This window comes from Genypterus blacodes, unplaced genomic scaffold, assembly GCF_046128005.1.
Source record: "Genypterus blacodes isolate CSIRO-AG114 ecotype Tasmania unplaced genomic scaffold, CSIRO-AGI_Gbla_v1 ptg000120l_1, whole genome shotgun sequence".
Classification (NCBI taxonomy): Eukaryota; Metazoa; Chordata; class Actinopteri; order Ophidiiformes; family Ophidiidae; genus Genypterus; species Genypterus blacodes.
Window position 1 is genome coordinate 2,979,596 of NW_027466923.1, and position 16,321 is coordinate 2,995,916.

Here is a 16,321-nt window from a genome sequence, read left to right on the forward strand (position 1 = left end):
GAGAAAAATGTCCGCAAGTGAGGACGGAAATAAATTATTATGTCAATTGTTTTGTTTAGCTGGAGATATACTGTAGCTGTAGTAAATGCATGTACTAGTGCTGAGCTTTTGAATGTAGATGGATGATGAAGATGAGTGAACTGGGGCAGCTTGTAAAACTATGTGGAGAAAAAAAAAAAAACATTTCACAGCCTTGCTTGCTCATTCAGTAGAACATAAGACTCTTAATCCCAGGGTCATGGGTTCAAGATCAATGTTCGACAATCTTTTCCAGCATGTACACTGCCTCTTGACCACTGGGACAGGCTACAGCCCATACAGCTTGGTTGTAATTGTTAAAAGTATGTGAAAAGGGAGTACTTGGTTTACTCGATTAAATGTCTAAAGACCTTATAGAGTAACTGTAGGTTGGAGCCGCATGTTCAGCGTGAATCTGAATCTGCACTTTGCTTGTTGTTCTTCTCTTTCCACATGCAGGTTTGGTGAAATGGAAACCCTAGATTGCCCATAGGTGTGAATGTGTGTGTGTTGCCTGGTGACCTGCTTGAGGTTTACCTGCCTCTTGACTACTGGGATTGGCTATACTTGTTCCATGTCTTATGAAGTGTGCCAACAAAATGCAGGGAACATTAGACCATGGGAAAATATTAAGGGCGCAAATCACCCAATTACTAGTTAGCACAAAATACACGTTAGGTGTACGGTACATGGCATAAACATAAAATTACTGAGGATGCCAAAAACAACAATTAGAGGGACAGTAATAAAACCCTATGCATGTTGTTTTGATTCAATAATCATTCATTAAAAGTGCCAGTAAATAAAGAAGTTTGCAAGACCTACAATCACAACAGAAGCCAAAAACTGTTATCTGTTTACAAAGATTTATTAATAATTTACAACCACAGTCTACTGCTTTGCCCCTGCCCACCACAAATGCCCAATCCCAGGGACTGCTGATTTGTCAACCCTGTCTGGAGTGTCAATGTTGTGTAAGTGATATAATCACATTATTGATATTTGGATTAAGGTGTTGTGTTCCCTGCTGTGTAAATGTTAATGAATAATTGTCAAGGCTGCTGAGGAATAGCATCAGCATTATATTGTATGATACTTTATTCTGTATATTTAAACATGCAGGGAAGTGACTTGAGAAGCATGCCGGACAAGAAAAAAGAAGGGCAATGAGCTTTGGAAAAGAAATCAGTGTTTAAGACTTAGTCAGCTCACTTGTGACCAAAATAAACAGGCCCCCACCGCCTTTCACTTCATGACTACTGGACTCTAAGGCTGATATTTTCCCAGCTGCAGCAAAAGAAGTTGCAAATAAAGACACTATTTTATAGACTCAAAGGTCTCAAAAGTTCAGTGTCTGGGCGCATTTTACATTTTCTCTTATTTGGAGGAGAGTAAAATGATTGACTTCAGACACACTGAGGGTCATTCAAGGTAGCCCATGACACACACAGGTTACAGTTAATATAATAGTTTGTCTCTTATATTCTTTACCTCTAAGGTGTGGTTTATACATTCAGATAATAGAGCAAAGAATGCACCTGTGTCCCTATATGTAATCCTATTCTACTTTATGGCAGCCTGTTTTATCTGATCTGGAGTAAATTGAGTAAAAAAAATTGGACTATAGTTTGGCATGTTTGTGTTTAGTTTAAGTATATAAAAGAACTGAAATGAACAAATGGCTATATACAATGGTGAATAACCCCTTATCATAATAACTGTAGTGGCACATTGTTGCCTCTTCTAAAGCCTGCTAAATAATATGTGATATGCTCCTACAAACAAGTTACACCAGCCATCCAAACTTACAAACTTACAATAACGATGTCATCCAACAAATTTACAACGTCGATGTCACATTTATACATTACAAAAATATACATTTTAGAATAATATGGAGTATATGAATTACTAATAATTATCGAATTCACCTTTGGCTCTTATAACAACATTGTTTTGTATTTATTCCGTGTGTTTGTTGCTTGAAATGAATTCGGTATAATTTTTAATGTATATAGTGTATATTTGCTGAGATTGAGCAAATATGGTCCCCCGCAAAAAAGGGCGGGGCCTGGATTCAAACCACGCGAGAACACCGGCTCAGGAAATGACGCTGCTGCATGCCTGATAAATTGCTGTCTTGCCACAGAGGCGGCATGGTCAAGGTCGCTAACTGAGAGAGGAGCATATCAAGGAAACAAGAAGAAGAAGAAGGTGAAGGTGAAGAAGACAGCAGTCAATTCAAGTTTGTTTTAAAAGGAGGTGAGGATTTTATCTGTGACAGACATTTCGGTCCAATGCTTCGAAATCGAAGTATAGCGTCGTTTAAGCGTATTATGTCGCAAATAATGTCTCAACAATTTACGCACATTCTCGTTATTTCTGAATGAATCTTACTCCGTTGTCAAGGCTGCAAGAATGTGATGCCTGCCGTAAATTGAGGCTCTTTTGAGCGCCACCTGTCAAAAAGATGGTTGTCGCGCTTCCCCTTCCTGCTTTCTCTCATTGATCGGAATTGAGGTTTGCCGGCATGTCGGTTGGCACGTTGCCGCCGAGGACGCCATGATTCGAAGCACTAGAAGTCACGTCTCCTCAAGAGCCCTCTAGACTAACTAAAGCGCCTAAAGTTAGCATGGCGGGTGTGTTCCTGACAGGGGGTAAGCAGGTCAGTAGGTAGACGTGCCGACATTTCGACTGTAAACTGACCTTAACACCTGGCCAGCAACATATGGATACGATATGGTTGTAGCTACTTAAGCTTCCGTCGCCAGCGCCTGTGCTCACAATTCAATATGGAGCGTGAATATAATCACGAATAAATGTACATTATAAACAAATGTATAAATAAATGCACTGTACGTTCAAAAATATGTGGACACGTGGGTTCACTTAAGTGGTGCAGGATATATAGCGGTACGGGGCCTGACTACTTCCTGTGAAGGGAGATGGTGTTGTATGACAATGTCGGTTCTATAAAGAAATGGTTCGACTATTTCTTTATTAGCGCTCCGACATTAACCCAACGTCATTGCCCGACCTCAGTATGGCTCACATGACCGAGTGGGCTTGCGTCCTTGCCGCCGTATTCCAAAATAGAGTAGTAGCGTTTGTTTGAATGAATGAATGGGCGAGATGCTAAAGCCATGTAGCATCAAATAAAGCTGTTCCGGACAGGTTGACCTCTGAACCCTCCCTAAACGATACTACATTTCCTCAATTTGCTTCTCTGTAGCGAAGCAAAGTGTCAAACGGGTGTAGTTCCGATAAGCAAGCCACTAGTATCAGCTGATATGCGCTTATCATATTTCTACTCCGTTTGTGTGTGTGTGTGTGTGTGTGTGTGTGTGTGTGTTAACAAATATGCAAACAGAAATCCAATTAAATGTTGGACACGGTTAAACCTTTTGTTTCTGCTTTTATATTGTGTTTTATTGGCTAAAAGACTTTTGTGTGTCTGTAATGATGATAATAATAATAAGCTCTAATACTATCAAGTATACCAAATAGTACTGATAATAATTTGTCATTATTTAGTTGAAAATCCCTAAAATGTGCTGATTTTAGCTCCACCAATGGTGAGATTGTGTAATTTCTGTCTCTGTAAACTCGTCGTGGGCAACCTGCTCTGTTTTCTGATGCTGTATGCGCACATTGTCTAAGAGGTAGATGCCTGAGAATGAAGGTAGGAGTCGTGGTTGCAAAATGGAAATGTCAGCACTCAGAGCTAATAGGTGGTGATTGTCTCGTCTCTGTAAAGGATTTGGATCCTGTGTTTAATAAATTCCCAATAAATAGGGATTTGTCTGCGTCACTGCTCTACTTCTGGCTCATTTTCCCATGAGCCGGTGGAGCTTTTCTCCCAACATGACTCTCACATGATTCGCCACTACACAATGACTCCTCCGCACTCCTGACCTCTCTCCCCTTATCCCCTCCTGCCCCCCCCTCCTGCCCCCCCTCATCAGTCCTTTACATGTCATTTTACTATTTCGTCTTCCTCCATTTTCCGCCTACCCGTTCTCTTGTTGTGCCTCGTTTCATTTCATTGTTCAACGAAATACAAGGACTGAACTGTTCCGTTTAAAGCAGATGAGGATTAGACCAACTTCTGATGTGGGAAAATATATATTTATATACGGAGTGTAACGTGATTATGCAGCTGATGTTTCATACGAGGACATATTTATGGTTTACGCGGCGTAATCTGAAATGCTGTGACTTGGATTTTGTAGTTTTGTTTGCTGATTCTAGATTGTGGTGCATTTGTTTGGGTTTTCATAGTTGTTGTTGTGTGCATAAAGATGTAACATTGATGATGGAAAGACAAAGACGAGGCAAATGATCATGGCAGCAGTCTCAACATGGTCTCTTTTTGTCACATCAACAAACCCTGACCCATTTTCATACTGGAACTGAGGTCCTTATGGTTTAGCCATGCACAGGATTAAGAGGTCCGACTGTTTAAAGAACAGGTCGTTTATATGGATTTAAACGCAATCTACTTGCATTCTTGCACTTTTTTCATTATTGCACTAGTTGGGTGATTTCTGGGTCTTGTTTTTTCATGCTGTACTGTAACTGCACCGTAATTTCCCTCGGGATAATAAAATTTCATCTTATCTTATCTCTCATTCTTTCACGTTTGCCATCATCATGAGTTAGCTTTTTTTTTGCGTTGTATGGAAAATGGATTTCCATTTTATGCAACCCAAATAGTGGAGAGGAGAAACTGATCCCTGTAATGAATCATAATGGCTGCCTCATGCAAATCCTTGGGGGTCAGTAGTGGTGCAGTGTATTGTCTGGCTGAGCTCTATCCATTTCCATCTGTTAACCTGGAGCGCACGCTGCCCTGCTCTTCTTGTACACGTCACACGCAACAGGTTAGACTTGACTGTGCTTACGTACAGGGTGTGACTTTGTGTATCTCGCTATCTTTGCCCAACAGCGTCGAGGCTAAATGTCATTCAGTTGAGATAGTGGATGTAACTCTTAATCATGGTTCAGAGACGGAGGAGCAACAGGACCCGCTCAAGGACATTTGGGTTCGAGCTCTAGTTGTTAATGCTCGAGTACATTTGTCTAGTTTTAACACCGAGACCGTTTATTTATAGATGCAGCTAAACTTGAAAAGCAGGACTAGCCAGGGTAATAAATAATAATAAGAGGCTGCATGAGGTTCACCCTATGTTACCCTCTGCATGATCAGCTACTTATCAACCAGGCAGAATGCAAAGCTTACTAGTTGCCAGTTGAGTTTATGACCTTTGGCAACACTGTATTGCTGTTAAACAAACAGCAATATGAGAGTTGTACTCCCCTCAAGGTTACAGCAGTTAAAGCAGGCCAGTGGCTACCTAAGGCCAAGTGTAATTCTAAAATTGGATGCATAATGCCAAGAATAGCCAAAGCATTTTGGGTGCTGGCTAGTTGTTGTACGGCTGCGTTGTGACGTTTCTCCCCCTGGTGTCCTTGCGCTGAGTGCAAGCCTAGGATTTTCATCAAGGCTATCATGGAAGCATGCTAGTGTGGGTTAGCAAGGTCACTCGCTCAATATCCTGACTTTGGATCTCCTACTAATGGAGCTTGCAAATTTAGAGAGGCATTAGTCAGTTTGTATGTGTAGTACTTCTATGTAACATGCAACTCAAACTACACTTTTTATAGATATGTAACACTTATCAGCCTTTTTAATGCGTAATAAAATAAAAGACAGCCAGGAGACCAACGGATGCACAGACGAGTCAGGAAAAAGTTGATTTGTAAAAGAGTTGGATTAGCCTGCTTCAGTTGCTGATAAGCTCAGGGTCATTTGAGAGATTTGGGCGTCCGTTTGGTTCTGTGCTGAAGGTCATGACTGCTGTCTCAGGGACTGCTCAGTGATACTGGTCCTCACTTCACTATCTTTATTCAAAGGTTTACTTGAGAGTTGTGAACCATTTGCTTGGCGTCATAGGAAGTTTAACAGGTTATAGTTTGTTTTGAGGGTGTGAAAAACTGCCAGCTCCTCTTGTAAAGATTAGATGGTTGTATCGCTGTAAAGTCGACGTTCATTTGATTAACACTTTGCTTTGTTACATTACATTACATTACATTACGATCATTTGGCAGACGCTTTTATCCAAAGCGACTTACATTACATTACCACCCTTCGCAGAGGGGGGAGCAATTGAGGGTTCGGTGCCTTGCTCAGGGGCACCTCGGCAAGCTCGAACCAGCGACCCTCCGGTTCCCAAGGGGAAGCACTACCCACTGAGCCACTGCCTCCCTTTTTGTTGCTGCAATCATTCGGCCCCGCTGCTTCCCCCATAGGTTTGAACCCTGTAGCTGCCGTGGAAACATCTTGGGTTAAGAGGGGGAAATATTACTAAAAAAAGCCGGGCAACCCACTTTGGGCTTGTCTCCCTGGTAGCAGTTCAAGAGGCAAAGTCCATGGAGCGCTGCAAATGAACGGCTCGACTTCAGAACTAATCAACACCCTGAGAAGATGCGTCCACTCGTATTAAATGTGTACCTGGCCTCACGTTATGAGGCCAGGTCCTGAACTGGGCTGTCCCTCTTCTAGGTGTAATGGTTCTGACCCATTTGGCCTGGATTGACCGAAGCACCTTACAGAACAGAGAGAGGCGATCATGTGAATGGCTCTTGGTACATAATTTAAGCAAATATATAGAAGACTTGCATTTCAGGTCCTGTTTCCCTGTTTAAACTGAGACCTTGCTTTGTTTGGCTCGCCTGTGGAATCAAAGCTAGTGGGAAGCTCAGTTATTTTCTGATATTGTATTCTTCTGGTGAGGGATTCACACGGAGGCATGGAGTGTGTGCTGACCTCCTGGAGCTGGACACTGGGCTTTCTGTGCCTGGAAACACAGTTCCCTTTCTAGTCAGCAACACAGGAAACCCCATGGATGTTTGGACAAGAGGTGGGATGTGATCTTTGGATACCCCATTATTCCAAGAAGCGAAACAGCAACAGATTGTACACGCTGTACATAAATGCAAAAGTCTGAAACGAGACGAGCGACGAGCAACCACAGCCGACGGTTTAGCCTGATGCTCTACTGAAAACTCAAGACCTTTTCCTCTTGTTTCCCTTTTTAGGAACCTGTGACGCCACAATGGACCAGGCAAGGTCAACAATATCTAAAATAGTGAGTATTTTACCTTTTCATCCTTAAATGACGAGCTGTTTAATGTCTTCAAATTGAGTTTACACACGTTGAACACCTTCTCAGAATGTGTGCCAGGTTACTGTAAGGCACAGCAACTGGTGTTATGAGATTAGGACATTCTGAGATTATACATTGTTATGAGCAGCTTTTGACCGGAATTTGCTGGTTTTCTTATCACATCCCGACTGCAAACCACAAATTGCAAAGCCTTGTCTGTAGCGCCTCCTACTGATGGGGGTGGTGGGGGGGAAACCTTTGCAGCACATGAATGCACTTTACCACAAGGGGATTCCAGTTGGCTTCCATTCTTAGTGTGCATCCATTTGCAGATGTCGCAAATGCATTTAACAGGACACGTGGCAGACTTGCATTTTAGATTGAAATCCAATGTCTCTGCATCGCTCTGTCGTCGCAGTTTAACGGGGAGCCGCACTCCTACACGCGCTTCAACTTGACCCAGAACATGGAAGGCGACAACAGTCAGGTGGAGATGAAGCTGTCGTCTGACATGGAGGAGGGAGCGGCGGAGAACGGCGTGGGCAACCACCTCAATCACAGCCCCACTCGCAGATCCATGGTCGTCCAGAAGCTCGAGCGCACGCCGAAGAATATCTGCTTCTTGGCCGGAACCACCCTCCTCATCTTCATCATTGGTAAGCGATGATGGTTATGGTTGGGGGAGAAATGCTGATGTTGCTCTAATCTGAATTAAAATCAATTAATCATCAGGACACAAATACTGAATCATTGTAGTTCTTTATTTATTTTTTTCAAACTGATCTTTTCGTGTCAGATTACACAGTTATATACAGTAAGTGATGACTCGGTGAAATGTAAGTCGAGTCGAGAGTTTGAGGCTTGTAATATTGGACACTGAATTGAAATTGTAAGCTGTTGGTGTAGCGTTACAAACTGCTGACTTTAAGGTTTAAAGGGTGAAATGTGATGCGGCGATGCTGTCCCTGGTTCCTTGTCCTTTTCTCTCCGTTCCTCTCTCATTGGAGTTCTCTTGTTGTTCATCAATCAGGGTACTTAATCGGCTACCTGGTTCATCGCAAGAAGGACTTGGCTCCCACCACTGCAGCCGCCGTGCTCCCTTTTGATGACAAGTATGAGATTCCCTCGGAGACGGGTGCTGCCCCCCTCATGAACTGGGCTGACGTCAAAAGGCTTCTTGCTGAGAAACTCGGTCCATCCAAATTCGAAGAAACGTTCAGGTACATATATCTACTCGATCCTCCACAGCGGTGTGGCTGCGTCAGCCTCTTGTAAAACCAAATGTGACGGGAGCATTTGAATGTCTCCTTACGCTCCACGTCCCCTCCTTCATGTTGAATTTCCTTCTCTTCCAGGGACTTGGAAAGAAACGACCACCGGGCTGGTTCTCCGGGTGACGACAGTTTGGGAAATAAGGTCGTCAATAGGTTTAAACTGAACGGCATTAAATATTGGACAGATGATCACTTCATCAAGGTACAGGAAGCCGCAGCCACTGCCCTCAACAAAGTGACTTTCAAAGGGAGGAAGGAGGCTGTGACTGGATTCCTGTCGTACAGCGCCACTGGAACAGCAACGGTAACTACACGCTGAGGCCTTAGATGTCCTTTATTTTACCAACTGTAATGAGCAGGAAAAGCAATTATACTCTGTCTCCTCAACTAGATTAAAGCAGGACATTACAGCAAATGACCGTGATTGTCTTTTTCCAGGGTCCAGTCCTCTATGCTTATTACGGGCAGGAAAATGACTTCATGTTGCTGAGCAAAATGAACATCAACATGACTGGCAGAGTCATCCTGGTCAGAGCTGGGAACATCAGTTTGGCTGAGAAGGTGGGTGCTGTGTTTGTGTGGACCTTCTGACTCTAGTGGGTATGCGTTTCTTCTTGATACACCCTGATACTCCCTTCTCATTCTGTGTCCACAGGTGGCCAACGCAGCCAAAATGAATGCCGCTGCCGTGCTCATCTACCCCGATCAGGCCGATTACCCAATGGCTGACGATACAGAACTTTATGGACATGTAAGTGTGTAGGATGTTGGGATGATGGTGGAAGGCAAATGCAGTGAGCTGGATATGTTTACATTTGGATCCATATTTATTTTGGTCCCGATACGGGAAAAACAAAAACTACACTACTAAAAACTACAATACTTACGATACAAATTATAATGCAACATGGCCACCTGCTGTTTTCAGTTCAGATAGGGGAAACAATTAAAAGTTAACAAATGCAGTTGATTCAAAACCCGCCCTTGTAAAACCTCCCGTGTCCGTCTCCCTCAGGTCCACATGGGTTCAGGCGACCCCTACACCCCGGGCTTCCCCTCTTTCAACCACACCCAGTTCCCTCAAGTCCAGTCTTCAGGCTTGCCATCCATCTTGGCTCAGACCATCACAGCACGCATGGCTACCAACATTATGAGGTATATAAACATAACCATTGGAGAAAGCTTGTGTTGCTCATTGGTCGGAAATGTTTTGGTTGAAATTGCCTCTACCTGCTTACATGTAGTGTAGTTTAAAATGTTAACGCTGTTATCTGTCCCACAGGCAGCTGGGTGGACAGCCTGTGAACGAGTGGGGAGGCATCAGGCTGGGAAATGAGAGCGATGTTGTCACCGTGGAGGTCAATAACGTTCTGACGGAGAAGAAGATCACCAATATCTTTGGAGTCATCGAAGGATTTGTGGATTCAGGTACAGCAATTCAACAAGGCAGCTATGATTCCCCTGTGATGATGAGCTTGAATATGGGATTAGGGAGTAGGAGGAGGTTGATGACTTTGTAAGTGACCCTTTCACCCCCTGCACCATTCTAGACCGGTATGTTGTCATCGGGGCCAAGAGAGATGCATGGGGTCCAGGTTTCGCTTCATCCACCGTCGGCACAGGTGTCCTCCTGGAACTTGCACGCTCCATCTCGGAAATGGTGAAGAATGGTGAGGCTTTGTTTCACGAGGGTGATCGTGTATCGGTTTTGGCTGCCATGAAGGAAGAGATGGGACTGGTTACTAGATTTACTAATGAAGCACCATTTCATTCTATCCAGATCGCTTCAAGCCCAGGAGGAGCATAGTGTTTGCCAGCTGGAGTGGTGGAGAATATGGCAGCGTTGGCGCCACCGAGTGGTTGGAGGTGAGAATTGCATTGCAGTTGATTTGTCTCTTTTTCCCCCTACTGTACTACTTGTATATCGCTCTTATCCAAGCGAACCTTCCTATCCCTAGATGACCTTCCCTCTACCTTCCTTAGCCAAGCCACGCCTACTGCTCCCTATGTTTCCTTATTAGATAGCAGTGTTATGCAGCAGGGAAGGTGTTTGTAATCTTTTTATGTTTTTGTTCAACAGGGTTATCTGTCCTCTCTGAGCATGAAGGCCTTCTCCTACATCAACCTGGACGGTGCTGTAACAGGTATTTGCTGTCATATACATTGTAGTCTGGTCTCATTGGACCGGTTTGTCTTAAATGTATGCATAGATACATTATGACAGTATACAACAGGAGACTGAAAACAAGTGTCTGGTCTCTTTTCCAGGTCTGAATGGGTTTAAAGTGTCAGGAAGCCCCTTGATGCACAGACTGGTGGAGAACACTCTGAAAGAGGTAAATCATCTGGTGATCTCAGCAGTATAGGTCTTCTGTTCAATGATTGAATGGCTTTTTTTTTTTTTTTTTTTAAGAAATCCATCTTCCGTTAATTTAATGCAATGATGATCCGCCTCTTTCCTCAGGTGAACTCTCCTGTAGATGCTACTTCACTCTATTTGAAACATGGAGGTTCTGCCTGGGAGAAGAATGTGTACGTTTGCACACTTACCTATACATCCGGGATTTTCTAGCCCAGCCACAATCGGAAAATTTAACATAGTTGTCATTCTCATCTTTGCTGGGTTTTGATGATGTATTTATATATTTTTGCAGGTGGGAGTCTCTGAAGACGGACAGTGCTGCTTATCCTTTCCTGGCTTTTTCTGGAATTCCCTCAGTTTCGTTTAGATTCACCTCAAATTCAGGAAGTCAGTCCACTGACTATCTGTACTTCGGCACAATGCTGGACACCAGAGACAAGCTGAACTTGGCGACATCCACTCAGACCGAAAAAGTGGCGGTGGCGGCTGCCCAGTTTGCAGGTCAGATTGCGCTGCGCCTCGTACATGACTACGTGCTGCAGATGGACTTGCAGAAGTATGACAGCATCATCCGTGGGCATGTGGTAGATATCAACAAGAAGGTCAGCATTCTTCGAAGGGTGAGTGTGACGACCTAAGAAGGGGGTTGGCATTGCTGTCCAACCTTTGTTTTTTAGCTTCGCTCTCCTCTTGTTGTGTGTATTATGGGTATTAAGTATGTTACGGTTTTGTCTGCTTCCAGGTGCAGCCCAACTCGCTGCCCCAGGGCTTCACGATGCAGTGGTTGTTCTCGGCTTACGGCTCGTTCAGCCGCGCTTTTCATGGCCTAAAAGAAGACCTGGATAACAGCGTCCTGGACATCGAGATGTGCCGCATCATCAACGACCGCATCATGACGGTAAGGCGCCAGGCAGTAGATCCTTGAGTTTGCTACTAGGCTTCTTCATGACGGCTTAAATGCAAAAAACATTATTTGTACTTCTGATGTCTTCAGCATCTTGGTCTTTAACACGAGTGCAAAAATGATTATTATGGATGGAACAAACGCACAAACAAGGAATCTTTGTGAAAAGGCCGACTTTGCCAGGCGCAAAAGCAGATTTTAGAAAGCGTGTTTTTCTTTCTTTCTTTCATCATCCCATATACCTCTTCCCTTTTTGTGTAGGTGGAGAGAAACTTCCTGTCTCCATATGCGTCTCCCAACACCAATCCTTTCCGCCACGTCTTCCTCGGGTCCGGCCCACACACCATCAAGGCGCTGATCGACCACCTGGGCCAACTCAATACAAAACACCCCGAGGCCGACGTCATAGAGTTCCGCAACCAGTTCGCCTTAGCGACCTGGACCATTCAGGCCTGTGCCAACTCGCTAGCCGGGGACATCTGGTCCTTAAATAACCAAATCTAAAATGTCAACTCCCCTCCTTCCTCCCTGGTTTATGGTTTGTCCCATTTAACAAAGTTGTTACCTTTAAGTACTCGCAGGTGGATTTGAAACTAGATTAACAAGTTTCTTGAAAATGATAACAGTGGAATTACTGCGACATAACACTATCGCACAATAGCCCTCCCTAACGTTACACATAAGTTATTTACTGGCCGGTCTGCCTGTCTGAAAATCTTCCATGAAGTCAAAAACAAGTGCTAGAAATTCAGTTCCGCTGCCTTGAAGTATTTAGTGAAATGACCCTTAAGACATTTCTTTTTTGGAAAGAATCCTTCCATCCATAATCTACAATCCCAAATATTGAATACTTTGTTGTTGTTGGTGACCTTCTTCTGATGGCAGCACTGAGAGAAGGGACAGTGAAGCTCTCTCAGCACAGCCTCAGGTCATAGCCACCAGCTCAGCTATCGCAAAAACACACAGCGTATGACACAAGCTTATTTTCCGTTATTCCATCCCACAACTGCTATTATTTCCACTACTCTTCACCTGAGCTGGTTTTACTGGTAGCTATACGACCTGCTGTGCTGAGATCCGCTCGTCAAGTCATTTGTCAGTGACTCAAAAGTTGCTAAGCAAACCGGGGACGGATTCCACGAAACACATACAGCAGCGGCGTGACACAGAACAAATGAGACAATCAGCTGTTACTTTGCTTCATTTAATAGTCTCCTTCGCTGCTGCCTTTTGAAGAAATGCAATTCGTCGTCCTCTGACGCGAGTCCAAATCTCTGCAGGCCTCACACAAACCAAGGGAGAATGACCGACTCTCCGGCACTGAAACCGTAAAAGCGTACGTCTATTTATTGTTATTTATTTATCAGTGGCAGGGTTCACTATAAATATTTTTTTATTGCCTTTTATAAAAAAAAACCAACCCTATAATTATCGGGAGCAGTGCCTTCCATAATTATGACAGTTATACTGTCGAAATGACAAAAGCAGCATCTGCTAAAAGAAGTCTACCTGTTGACCAGTACTGAACACAGAGCTGCCGGATACTCCTCAAACCTCACTGTTCTGGGTTTAACTGACATTGGAGTTGGGAATCAAGTGCTGTTTATTGGTCAGGGAGGCGTTATTCAGGAGGAGAAATGTAGAAATGCTATTTTGGGGGAGCTGTGAAAAGCCCGGGAGACCCTCGACCCTCGTGACATGGTGATGAGATGTTGGCGGGGTGGGAACTCAGAGTGGAACAGCTGCTCCTCGATAGCGAGAGGAGCCTTCTGAGGCGGTTCAGGTGTCCGGCCAGGATACCTCGCCGGGCCTGTGTCCATCTGGGTAAAGATGGACACAGGCCACCTTTACCACCATGTTTGATTCTAATTCTTCCATCCACTGTGCAGCAGTGGATGGAAGAAGCAGAGCGTAGAAGAAAAGCGGGTGCACCCCTGTTTCCACAGTTCCTCCATAGTGCTCCTATGACCAATAAACTGAACTTGATCTGTAAAATCAGTAGTGTGGCCCTTCAAGCTGAGCCAGCTGACATATCGCGCACACACACACACACGTTACAGTGGTAAGCCCCCACACGTTTACTGCAAGTTGCCTTGTGCTAAATTGATAAGCTCTGGCTCTGTGTGTGTACTGGTCCCTTGGTGCGCGTACACTTCTCACCCGTTAACACCATTATCGGAAGCAGTGTCTTCCATAATGTGGGAAAATAAGGTAGTTTTTGCCTACCAGTGTATATCCGTATCGGAGGCAGTGCCCTCCATATTTCACTGTAGGGGTGGATGTTTTTATTATCGGGGACAGTGTTTCCCATAATGTGTATATACTTTACATTGCTACACAGTGCACAAGCTTTCTGCATCTAAAATAGCCCTTCTGTTGTGTTCCCATGGTGATGGTGGCGCAACGGACGTCTGTAGTTTTCCCCCTTGCCTTCCTGCGCACAGTTCTGATGTGAGTTTAAAACATTCAGGAAAAGCATCTTCATCTGAGGGCATTCACTTCTATGACATCACAAGCTCTAACAAAAAACCTGTTGGTCGAAATGGCTTCAGTTTTGGATTCCTCTGATTCGGGGATGTGACCATATGGAATGTCTGTTTTGGTTTGGGTAAAGAGAAATGTTTGGGACCACTATAGTCATAGCGGCGCGGTCCAGTATTTCTACTAAAGAGAGAATGGCTCTGCTTTATGGGGTTTTGTTTTGTCTTTCTCTTTGTGCACTCTCTTTTGTTAGTGGTTACTCGTGCCTTTTTTTTGGGCGTCAGAGTGCTGAGTTCCAACCTAAAAGCACTTAGTTTTGTTGTTGGTGGGTGGGTGGGTGGGGGTGTGTGTGTGTATCCATGTGTTTGAATTTGAATCAGTTCCTCTCTTTCCTCTTATCTGCTTGAATAAAGTTACTGGGATTTAGGCAAATGTTGACAGAAAATGCTAATGTACGAAGAACTGTACCCAAAACGCATTGTATTGGGGAAAAAAAATCCAATATTCCAAAGTAAAGTTTATTGTATTAGCTAAACATCCTCTTAATGCTTTAGAAGAAAAATTTGTATTTGTTCACTTATTTGGAAATTACATTTTAGACATTTGGACATTCAATCATAGTTCTAAGTTGATCTGTTCTGAATGAAGGTTTGTTTGTTCTACAAGTTATATTTGTAAATTTGACAACCTGATGTACACTGAAATTAAGTCTTCTGTTTGTTTTTTAAAAGCAGTTGTTGGCGAGAAACTGCATTTTTGCGGAACTGCATACAAGCTTGCTCTGCCTGTCCTTTGTGTTGCTGCAATAAACCATTTCATCAGAGTATTTGGTCACAAATGATTGTTGTATAAAAGAGAAAATGGAAGCAGCCAGATAAGAGGTGATGAAAGGAGAGGTTCCTGCACTGTTAATGGTGTAAGACACAAGCCGCAAGTGAAGAAGCAGGCAAGTTACAGTTGAACAATAAACACATTATTGATCAATGGTGCAATCACCCAATAGGTCTGCAATGATTGTGTAAATCCACTGTGAAGTCAGTCAGGTGGGCCACTGGTTCAAGCCAATACGAATCTGCTTCACATAGTCTTTGGTCGGTAAGTGACAGGTGTTCTTAGCCAGGATGGAAATACCTCAACATATACTGTACAGAAGCTGTGTGGTGTTCAGGCAGGTTCAGCACTCAAGTTACAACATCCAGTCTGTACTCCATCACTCCAAGATCATTTGTTTATATGGCAGAATCGTAGCGACCTTTCAGTGAACAGATTTCCTGTCTGCATGTACAGACTTTGACCAGAAGATGGCGACAAAGTCAAGCATATTCTGAGTTTATTTCCCGACCTAACTTATCATACCTCATGAGATCAATGTTTTCAGAGTTCGCGGAACAGCATTTGATAGGACTTTGACGTTTTCATTTGGTTAGTTACTTACTTTGTCTTTGGTCAGTTGAGATAACAATAGTCTGAAAGAAAGAAAAAGCTATCCCTTAAATGCAATAACCTATTGATCTTTTTCTATCGCCAGACCCATCATTGGTCTAACTTAGCATATACACAGATATACTACACACCACTTCAGTTTGCACATGCTGCTGTATGTGGTCTGATATAATTGTAAAAGTGTGGCATGTTCCTTTAAGAGTGGGCCGCCTGAGCAGAAGAGTGTGGACATGAGAGGAAAGACGTGTCACGCTGCTGCTGATTCAAGCTGCGGTAAAATATAACAAAGTGTGAAGAAAACGTTCAGATCATAGTAACTGACGGGCCGCTGACCTCGCCAATCTCTCGCCCTCTTGCCAATCATTCACTTCTTAGCACCGTTACCTGCTTGGTCCAATTCAGCGCTCATCCAAACATACACCGGTTTTCTTCACAGCAAGAAGGTCCTGCGTTTGAAGGCTGTGGTCCTTCTGGTTCTTGAATTGTGGAGTTTGAATGTTTTCCTTGTTTTTGCATGAAGAAGAACAACCCACTAATCCAGTTTCCTCCACTATTAAAGCATGTGCGTTGCTCTTAATAGCCTAAACAGACCTAAATAAACTGATCTCCACTAGGAAATGTATTATTCAAGCACAATTCTCAGAACTTGGAGGGGCTTTCCTTGACTTTT

General features: G+C 43.6%; 1 protein-coding gene across 1 annotated transcript; it reads left to right on the forward strand.

The window, feature by feature from the left end:
* Positions 1-2,127: 2,127 nt before the first annotated feature.
* LOC143010076 (transferrin receptor protein 1-like) lies at positions 2,128-15,034 on the forward strand. Its single transcript, XM_076162242.1, has 17 exons — positions 2,128-2,280; positions 7,120-7,169; positions 7,606-7,843; positions 8,218-8,407; positions 8,543-8,765; positions 8,900-9,022; positions 9,117-9,212; positions 9,477-9,616; positions 9,744-9,889; positions 10,012-10,131; positions 10,242-10,327; positions 10,542-10,605; positions 10,730-10,797; positions 10,926-10,993; positions 11,116-11,443; positions 11,566-11,721; positions 11,989-15,034. The coding sequence occupies exons 2-17, from the start codon at positions 7,137-7,139 to the stop codon at positions 12,229-12,231; spliced, it is 2,322 nt and encodes a 773-aa protein (XP_076018357.1). The 5' UTR covers positions 2,128-2,280; positions 7,120-7,136; the 3' UTR covers positions 12,232-15,034.
* The last annotated feature ends 1,287 nt before the right edge of the window (positions 15,035-16,321 follow it).